The sequence below is a fragment of the Spinacia oleracea genome, chromosome 6 (assembly GCF_020520425.1).
Source record: "Spinacia oleracea cultivar Varoflay chromosome 6, BTI_SOV_V1, whole genome shotgun sequence".
NCBI classification, from domain to species: domain Eukaryota; kingdom Viridiplantae; phylum Streptophyta; class Magnoliopsida; order Caryophyllales; family Amaranthaceae; genus Spinacia; species Spinacia oleracea.
Genome location: NC_079492.1, coordinates 41979350 through 41990637, shown reverse-complemented (window position 1 = coordinate 41990637; position 11288 = coordinate 41979350). Strand labels below are relative to the sequence as shown.

The window sequence follows — 11288 nt, the reverse complement described above, 5'->3', positions numbered from 1 at the left end:
CTAATAAATGCGGTTCAGTATTAATTAAACAAGTTAATAATTCAGTTAGATCAAGTGAGCTGAATGCCTAGCTAGAGGCCGCTTCAGTTCAAGTGGAACTAATCCACACCTTACTCTTGACTGAACCCGTAGGGTCACACAAATAGTACGTAAACGGATCAAGTACTTAATGGAATTAAATACTCCATCTATGAATATTCGGAATCGACGGATCTTGGTTTCAATGGGAGCTGAGATCGTCAAAGGCAAAAAATGAATACTCCGGAAACGATGATATTGCTGGAAACGGAAATATGGATCGTATCGGAAATATAAATATTATCCAAATCGTAGATGTTGCCGAAAACGGAAACATGGTACGTATCGGAAAATATTATCGGAAATGGAAATATTGCTGGAATCGGAAATATTACCGGAAACGGAAATATTGGCAGAATCGGAAATATTATCGGAATCGGAAAAAAAATTCCGGAAACGGAAACATTAAATATTTGTTCGAAACGGAAATTAATTCCGGAGACGAAAATATTAAATATTGTTCGTATTGGAAATGAATACCGGAATCGGGAATTTAATCGGAAGCGCGTCGTACGAATTAGCATCAGACGAGACTTGCTAGACGAAGGCCCAGCATGAAGCCAGGCCTACGCCCAGCAAGCCAAGCGCCCAAACACACGCTGCCAAACCGCGCCAGTCCCAGCGCAAGGCCAGGCCCAGCGAGGCATGGCGCGCGCGCGCGGGCTGATGCTCGTGGGCTGCGAGCAGCGCCTGGTCGTGTTGGCCGCAAGGCCTGCGCGGGTTTTGTGCAATGCTCGTGGTCGTTCAACGTTTGTGTTTCAATACAAATCCTAAACCTAATGGAATTTGTTATATGATTAAATCCTAATCCTAATAAAGATAGAATTTGTTTAATAGAGTTTTAATAAGATTCTAATTAAACAAATTGGTGTCCTAATAGGATTCCAAGTCTTTTTCCATAACTCTATAAATAGGTGCCTAGGGTCACATATTTACATTGAGAATTGAAGTATTCAAAGGTAAGATTTTCAAGCAAAAATCAGCCACAAACACTTGCCCTATTAGCCGAAATTTATAGTACCTTAAGGGCGATTCTAGTTGGTCAATCTCAAGGCGGATCCGGACGTGCTGTGGACTATCTACGGAGGGACGACACTTGGAGTCCTAAAGACTTGTTCTTGTTCGGTTCGGGCGCAGCTAGGGAGGGCACGCTACAAAGTGTATGCATCTGAATTATGCTAAATGATTATGTGTAAATAATATGTTTCCTGGCTTTATGGTTTTTCCGCAAGATTTATGTTTATTCATATGTATCATAACCTAACATTCCCAACATCTATATCCCACATGAAAGCCTTAATCTCCTCCTTTGAATAAGGAGCATTAAGAAAACTACTCATAATATCAGACACTAATGGACCCATATTCAGAGGATGGTTTTATGGATTTGCCTTTGTCTAATGGACCTATGGAACATAGCAGTGTTATCATCCCCTTCTTTCAACCAGGTTTCCTTAGCCTTGTGAGCAAGGAAACTCAACATAGCTTTATGAGCCACAATGTACTCATGTTGAGCTTGTTTCTCTTTGTTAGCCACCTCCACATCAGCAGGGTTTAGATGCAATTCTTCTTGCATTACCTGTAAGGTATGAGCAGCTTTAATATCCAAAGCCTCTATATCACCAAAACCCACCTTGTTGAGTTGTTTAACGGCAGTTTTGTCACTTTTTAACTTCTAGACAACCTGATACATCAAAATACCCTGATATGAAACTTTCCATGCCTGCTGAACTATTTCTTTGTACTGTGGAGCCTCTTGCCACATTGGGAAGAACATGAAAGGTTTCTTACCCACTTCCAGTTGGGGGAATACAAAAATAATACCAGGGAAATGATCAAAATATCCCTCATTTCTAAAGCAAACCTCAGTGTTAGTGTACTGATTATTCCATGATTGATTAATCAATACCCTATCCAACTTGGAAAAAACTCTATTATTACCTTGCTGCTTGTTATTCCAGGTAAAGAAATTACCACTGGTTTTGGCATCCTCAAGGCCACAACTACTAACACAGTTCTAAAATTCTTGGATCTCACTTAATCTCACAGGCCACAGCACTTCCAACCCTTTCATCTGTGTTAAGAACACAGTTAAAATCCCCCATAAGGATCCAAGGCCCTGTGTTTCTTCCTGCTATAGCACACAAATCTTTCCACAAAGCAGCCCTATCCTGGTGAGAGTTGTGATCATAAATGAAGAAACAAGCAAAGGTGTAACCATTTTTAAGACTAATATCACACTGAATGACTGACTAGAGACAAAAATAGGGCTTAACTTGAAACTGACAAGGATTCCAAGCTAAAATGATCCTACCCCCAGGGTGACACATACTGTTGGAAGTGAAAGACCAACTAGAAAACAGATTCAGGTACAAAGCCCTAAGATTCTTCGCTTTGACCTTGGTTTCAAGGAGGCAAACCAGGCTGCACTTATTAGTGTTCAAAAGGGCTTTCACATCTCTTTGTTTAGTGCCCCTGTTTACCCCCCTGACATTCCAAACTAACATTCTATCCATTAGATTCAGGAGGCTTTCCACCTCAATCATCTAATGCATTCGATCCCCTCCCAGAGGCACCACCAGTTGTGCACACATTGGGCTCTCAATGATCTGCCATGATCTGGAAAGAATTAGCCACCACTACTGAGGTATGCTTCTCCTTCCTAACATGAGCAGTGTTTGTAGCCTGAGTGAACCCCTCTTCACCATTACCAGTATCCTGAATCACCATACTAGTATTAGGGACTTCTACAGTTTGACCCTTTGGATGTATGTGTTTAGCCACCCACTTCTTCTTTCCTTTTTTCTTCTTACAGACGTCAACAAGATGGCCTAAAAGCTTGCAATGATCACAAATAATTGGTTTCCATCCGTACCCAATTTTTATAGATTTTAGCATACCATGTTCATCTTGGAATTTCACACAATCAGGAAGATTTTGAGGCAGAGCAACCTCAACTTGTACTCATGCAAATTGAAGTTTGTCCATATTGATAGTTGCTTGATCATCTTGAATGAATTCCCCAATAGAACCCACAATCTTACTCAAACTCCTATTCCCCCAAAATTTCAGATCAAGATGATTCAAATGAATCCAAATTGGTACCCCCTTAACTTCATCCTTAAGATCTACAATGTCCTTATGCCAGGGTTTGCAGATTACAGGTTTCTTGTCAAAAGTGAGTCTGTTAGCATCTAGAACTTTGTCACGATTTTCCATAGTAAAAAATCTCACCACAAAAACACCATGTTCAATATTAACAACTTTATCAATCCCTAGGTCTTTCCATATGCGTCTACGGAAACCCTCAAAAATAGATAATGGGGGATTTGCACCTAAAACATCACAGATTATAGCAGAGTTCCAACAATCCACCTCATCTTGAATATCATCTAATTCAATGCACACAACATTTTCATCGCATCCAGGTTGTAGAATGGGAATGGGGGTTACCTGATTCTGCCTCTTCCTTGAATTCATCACCGATAACCACAATGAGAACGTACGATGAGCCTCTGATCGTGATTTCAATTCATTGAGGGATGTTCTAGGGGATAGAATTTCCTCATTCTCGTCCACCAAAGAATCCGCTTCCACCTCCGATTGATGCCCTTCATCCCCAGATTCAATCTCCATAGCCAAAACACCAAGAACTTCATCCATTGACTTCGTTTTCTTCGCTTGAGAATCCGAAATAGGACCCGACGGTTTCTTTAAGTTCTTCCGAGCTTTAGATTTCCCTGCCATGGCGCCAGCGCAGGATAAGAGAAGAGGGTCTTATCTTACGCCGAGAGAAAACTTGAGGGGGGAGAAAACCTCTGCTATATTTTTTCCACTTGATTTGTTTTCTATCTTGTATTGATTTTTAGATGTCCATGACATGACATAACATTTAGTTAGTGGATAATGTGGCGTAAAAAGGATAGTAATACGTGACACATAAACATTATTCACAACGTTTTTTACTATATTAGTAAGTATAGATTGAACAGTACTGTGGAGTTTTTTTTTATTATTTTAAAGAACAGTACTGTGGAGTTAATACTAGGTCAAAAGTAAAGAATAACAAAACAATTAAAATATTTCATCAAAAGAAGGAAAAAAAATTAAAAGAAGAAAAAACAATGTTCTTGATATGACATCTCAAAGAAAAATGTTCTTAATTGATACGAGAAGCACCAACTTATTTTGGGTCGAGTAACTATTGGGTAACAATATATTGATAAGGAAAAAATTCTCATAAAATCATACTTTTAGCAAAATAATTTTCTGTTTTTTCAATTATTTTTATTGATGTTATTAGTTTCCTTTATGATAATTATAAGTTACCTTATTTTTAAGTTCATTAGCTCAAATAGTAGAGCAATGTATAACATTGCACATGGTGTGTGGGTTCAATCCCCACATAGCCTACTACCTTACTTGTGTATTGGTGTATTCTCATTGTTGTTGTTGTATAAGTCATAGTTATAACTTGTAATAAGCATATCACTTTTGATCAGAGTCACTTCAATTGTTTATTGTTAGGGTCACATTATTCATTGGTTAGGATCGCATTTATCTTTGCATAAGGTAACTTTAGTCCTCGAATAAGGTCACTTATATCTTTGGTCTGGTTCACTTTTATCTTTGGGTTGGCTCACTTTTTACCTTGAGTGATTTCTATTTTTCACTTTTTACGCGCTAGGTTGGATGTACAGTAAAATACCGTAAATCGGGGGCACAAAAAACTTTTCAGCAAAGCCGATCTACGATAATATATTGTGTGGCAGCCCAAAAGAGGAAAGTTATCCGCACCTGTTATGTTCTTTTAGTTACCCTTATTAATGTTATTAGTTTCTTTATTTTAGTTATAAGTTATCGTATTTACAAGACTATTAGCTCAAATGGTAGAGCAATGCAATGGTGTGTGGGTTCAAGCCCCACATAGCCTACTTATATTACACTTGTGTATTGGTGTATTCTCATCGTTGGTGTTGTATTGGTCATAATTATAACTTGTAACAAACATATTACTCTTGATCAGGTTCACTTCATTGTTTATTGTTAGTTTCACATTTTTTATTGGTTATGGCCGCATTTATCATTGAGTAATGTAACTTTAGTCCTCGAATAAGGTCATTTATATCTTTGGTCGGATTCACTTTTATCTTTGGTTTGAATCACTTTTTACCTTTAATGAGTTCTAATTTTCACTTTTTATGCGCTAGGTTAAATGTACAGTAACTATATATCGGGCCAACACAAAAGTTTTTGAATTTACAATGGCGTTACACATTGCTCCGTACAAACAAAGAATGATGGATAGAACCGATGATTTAGAGGACACGTGCTCCCAATTTTTACTATTATGCCAATAAAATCTCATTGGTGTAAATTTTAATTGAAAAAATGCTATTTATGTTGTTGGTAAGTTTGCGCACATTTGGTGTAAAATAAATTTACAGCGCGTCTCCTGTGAGACCAGTCACACCATTAACTTGATGGCGTGACGAGCGCGAAACCAATAGCGTACCTCCCCTAAAACTATAAAAAAAAGTAACATATCTAAACTATAGAAGTAACATACCTAAACTAAAAAAGTACCTCCTCTAAAATTATTTTTTAAAAAAGTAACATGTCTAAACTATAGAAGTAACATACCTAAACTAAAAATGTACCTCCTTTAAAACTATTCCGTATAAAAAAAAAGTAACATGTCTAAACCGTAGAAGTAACATACCTAAACTAAAAAAGTACCTCATCTAAAATTATAAAAAAAAAAGTAACATGTCTAAACTATAGAAGTAACATACCTAAACTAAAAAAAGAACTCCTCTAAAATTATTTTAAAAAAAAAAGTAACATGTCTAATCTATAGAAGTAACATACCTAAATTAAGAAGGTATCTCCCCTAAAACTACTCCGTATAAAAAAAATAACATGTATAAACTATAGAAGTATCATACCTAAACTAAAAAAAGTACCTCCTCTAAAATTATATAAAAAAAAACTAACATGTCTAAACTATAGAAGTAACATACCTAAACTAAGAAGGTATCTCCCCTAAAACTACTCCGTATAAAAAAAGTAACATGTATAAACTATAGAAGTATCATACCTAAACTAAAAAAAGTACCTCCTCTAAAATTATATATAAAAAAAAATAACATGTCTAAACTATAGAAGTAACATACCTAAATTCGCAAGTGTGAACTGGTCTCACCATCAGTTGATGGTGAGGACAGTCTCATATAAGAATTTGGGATAAATTTATTATACATTTGGAAAAAAAATTACTCAATTTTTAGTAACTTTTAAATGTTATGATTACATTTTAGATTATGAAATTATATTTTAGATGGATACGGTTTTTAAAGGGTTACACGTTTACCTTTATGCAATACTAGATTAGGTCCCGTGCACGCACGGATATTTGAAAGTTATTATTTGACTATCTTTTTTACAAAAAATTTAATTGAATTATTTATCCCTTAAATCTATTTCGTAATTAATAATCTCGAATGTACTCATTTTATCATATTTTAACTTACTACGTATTATATATTTTATATGTTTAATATATTGATCTGACTAAAATATTTGATATATTTAATATGCTAATTTGGTCAAAATATTGAGTAAGAATATTTTTTATTATTGATATGACAGTTTGACAAAAATATTACCAAAATTTTAATAATGACATATTCCATATATATTTTTTTTCATATATAAACATTTATACAAAAGGAGAGAAAAAAAAAAAAAAGTAAATATGTCTTTTTAGGAAAGAGTTTTTGGCGGGAAAATTTTTCACCAGGAAATGACACGTGTCATTCCTGGTGTCTCTTTTAGTATATAGTAATAGAAGTAATAGATAAGTGATTTTTGAGTGATATTTTTTATAAATAAGAAAAAATTTATCACTAAAAATAAATAAAATTTACACTATATCTCGGTAATTTTTTAAGCACTTCAAATCATTATATATGCCTTATAATATTTATTGTAGTAAGACGCCCGACCATAGGAAGAGGAAGAATTGGTTGGTAATAGTCTTAAACAATGTTCTTGTTAAGAAGCACTAATTATGTCCTTTATCATAATGTTCGTATTTGCCCTCACAAGAAGGGCAAGGGGAAAAAAAGATTATTCTACATAATATATTTTACGGATTTTTCATGAAATACCCCCGAATTTTGGCGTAATTCACCAAATGCCCCTCGACTTTCAGAAATTCACCAAATGCCCCTCACAAATGACTTAATACCCAAAATACCCTTACTAATGACGCGCCGTTAGTCCTCCGTTAGCCTAATTTTTAAACTCACCAAATACCCCTATTTTATTACTTATTTCACATAATACCCCTATTATGAAACTTAATTCACCAAATACCCATAACTTAAAATTACCCATTTTGATGCTCAACGGTTAGTTTTTGTGTTTGAAAATTAGTCGTTGCTTATTGTTTGCTTATAAAAACCCCTTTTCTGACTATTTATATTGTTTTGTTAATTTCTTATCACTTTTGTCATGAGTTTTATTTCAAAATCATCATCCACACCCATGAATCCACATATGTAAGAGTCCCAAACAATTTCTAATATTGTGGGAGGAAATTTCCATTCGAGGCTCCTATACAACACTCAGTAAGTTTCAATTATGATCCAATAAGTTCAGGCCTCATCCAGTAAAGACAATGCACTTTAGCTGAGCAAAAGTCCAAAAAACACCCCTTTTCAAAGGAATCTTATGTGAGTGAAGCTGAAGTAATTCAATTTAAATCTAACACCTTAATTTTCTTATTGTCCGAATGGTGAAGATACTAAGAAATCAAGTTCAATAACGCATACATTTTTATCACAACCTCGATTTCAACTTGGATTCATGATGTGAAAATATTGAGTTTGGAGGCAAATCTTTGTCCCAAGATTCGTGTTTTTTCACTAGTTCATGAGATTTGGAACATACCTTAGTTTCATTTTTTTCTTGTTCCCTCAAATCCAAAAATAGATATTTGTCCATAAATCTGACTATCTCAATAGGACCTAGCTCAAAAGAAAAATGGGAAAACCTTTATGCCTCGACTGTAAAGTTGAGAGAAAATTAGGAGATGGAAGAAAGATGTTTGGAGGCAGTAGAGACAAGAGACAAAAGGGAGTTAACGTTAAATAGGTGGCATGGAAGCGATATAAGCCGAGGTAGCTGGAACATATGCGTTAGAATAAAACTAATAGGAGCTTTATTTTTAATCTGTTTGCACATGTTAAAGATATTTCCCATATTGGAAAAGGAATACCTTCCGATTGCGTGGTAAATATAATTACTTGGTCACATAAAGACTAAGGTACAAAAGAAGTAGCTATTTTCTTGAAGAGTTGCGACGTTTTGAGGTGTTTTTAAGTTATTGGTATTTGGTGAACTAAGTTTCAGAATAAGGGTATTTGGTGAAATAAGTATTAAAATAGGGGTATTTGGTGAATTTGAAAATTAGGTTAACGGAGGACTAACGGCGCGTCATTAGTAAGGGTATTTTGGGTATTAAGTCATTTGTGAAGGGTATTTGGTGAATTTCTGAAAGTCGAGGGGCATTTGGTGAATTACGCCAAAATTCAGGGGTATTTCGTGAAAAATCCGTATATTTTATGGTAAAAGATTTGATGTTCTTGTTTCCATTTATTTTTTCTATTTTTAGTATAATATTGTTGCTTCCACTTGCACCCAACAGAGTATCTCATCCGACTAGCACTTACGGAGTACTTCTAAGTTGTTATTCACACGTGGACTAGTTTTTGGGTCCGAATTATGTCCTGAGTTACTACATTAAAAACATTCACATTTTATACATAAATATATATAGAGAAAGGCTTCCGTAAGAACACTTCTTACGGTGAGAACACATCCTTACGGTAAGAACACTTTTTAATAATGGCATTTTCGTAATTTTTATATACAAATACCCAATTTAATTATTCATTCACCGTATTTTTTTTCATTTTTCCGGCGCACTTTCTCTCTCTTCAATTCCCTCTCTCTCCTTTTCGAACACTTCTCTCGCTGCTCAGTTCGCCGCTCGTCGCCGCCGCCCTCAACAATTCCATCGTCGGTCGCCGAACCTGAATCGAACCAAAAACGGTTGTGGCGGTAGTTGTGGTTCGCGAATCAGTTAAAAAAAATTCAATTCAGCAATTCAATTCAATGGATTTCTTAATTCAATCTCGCTGAAATTCTTTGAAATCGATTTCGCTGAAATTCTTTGAACACCTCTCTCTGAAATTCAATTTAATCGATTTCTCAATTCAATCTCGCCAAAATCGATTTCAATCTCGCCGGTCACCACTAGTAGTAGCAAGGCGGCGCCGCTCGTAGCTTGCCGGCGCCGCTCATAAGTCGACGCTCTCAGTTCACCACTCGCAGCAATCCGGCGACCTCGTATCCTCCTCCTTCCTCCTCCATTTCTCAATCAACACTCTCAATTCAAAATCAATTTCTATCAGAGATTTTCAATAGGATTTTCAATCGGATGGCTTCTCTGATTAAAGGCGATTGAAAATGAGCAGAAACAGAAAGTGATAGAAACATGCTGCTTGTTCTCTCACTGAATTTTCTTCATTTTTTTTCGATTTTCAATTTAAAATTAGACATAATTATTAAAATTTATTCACTCGTCTTTTTTGTCAATTTCTGAATATTTGCAATAAATTTAGAACATATTTTGATATATTTTAGAACATGCTTGAATAAATTTAGAACATGTTTAAATAAATTTATAACACGCTTTAATGGATTTAGAACAATGTTGAATAAAGTTAGAACATGCTTGAATAAATTTAGAACATGCATGAATAAATTTAAAACATGCTTGAATAAACTTGAATAAATTTTGAAACACGGTTGAATAAAGTTAGAACATGTTTGGATAAATTTAGAAAGCTTGAATATTTATAACATGCTTAATAATTTTAGAACATGCTTGAATTAATTTAGAACGTGAGCTTGAAATTCTAGAACATGTATATATGTATATGTGTGGACTAGGTTCTCATGTTCTAAATTTAGAACATTGTTGAATAAATTTAGAACATGCTTGAATAAATTTAGAACATGTTTGAACAAATTTAGAACATCGTTGAATAAATTTGGAACATGCTTGAATAAATTTAGAACATGAGCTTGAAAATTTAGGACATGGTTGAATAATTTTAGAACATGCTAAGAACATGAGCTTGAAAATATATATATATTATTTATTTATTTATTTGCAATGATAATATGAACACATATAATTGCTAGTGGTAAAGGCTTTATTGTTTAAATTCAAGGTCAATAGTTTAAACCTTACGCAAATCATGTTTGATATTATTTTTAATGTATAAATATGACATGGAGCGAACGACCGATAAGAAGAGTGTCACGTGTCACGTGTCACATCAACTTTCTTTTGAAGGCCTTTTGATATATAGTACTAGTATTCTATGCACGCATTAAAATTCTAATTCGATATATACACAAGTATGTTCTAACGTTTTATAAATTTTTTAACAATTTTTATAAGTGTATTATCGATATCTTATGTGGACACCTAAGTGCTAAATTATTAAACTAAAGTTTGATCATAATGAACTAAAATAATACTTCAATGACTTTCTTCTCTAATTTGTTAATTAAAATATAGTCTTATATACACGCTACACATTCTTAAAAGTGTGTACATTTTCTAAAACATCAAAGAAAGAAAAAAATACATATTTATATGTAATAAAATCTATTTAGGAATTAATGTAATAACAAATTAACTAAAGTAAACGTAAAAGATTGTGTTTTTACTTGTTCATTTTTTTTTGCGTTTTTTGTTGCAAAGTGTTTGTATAACTATATAAAATTAGGGTACGATTAAGAGTAAGACTAAGTTTTTGTAATAAAAAAAGGGATGAATTCCAATTTTTTTAACTGCCTTAATAATTGCTTTCATGTTTTCTATTGGGATTAAGTTAAATTTGTGTTGACTTTTGTTTGTCACATGCATTGAAATTTCACTTTTTACAATATGACATTAATTATTAGTTTTTAGAATTATTATAATTAACCTAGTGTTTTCCCCGGGCGATGCCCGGATTACAACGTTGAATACTATATGAAGCATTTTTCTACGTACTATTTACACGTGTTGGTATGGGAGTTTGACTTTTTTTTAATAACTATCCGGAAATCGTTTATTTTATTTG

General features: G+C 34.1%; 1 protein-coding gene across 1 annotated transcript; it reads right to left on the bottom strand.

Moving 5' to 3' along the window:
- Nucleotides 1-3042: 3042 nt before the first annotated feature.
- On the bottom strand, nucleotides 3043-3825 carry LOC110796845 (uncharacterized). The gene has a single exon (XM_022001933.1). It carries the CDS (start codon nucleotides 3823-3825, stop codon nucleotides 3043-3045), a length of 783 nt encoding a protein of 260 aa, XP_021857625.1.
- Nucleotides 3826-11288: the final 7463 nt, after the last annotated feature.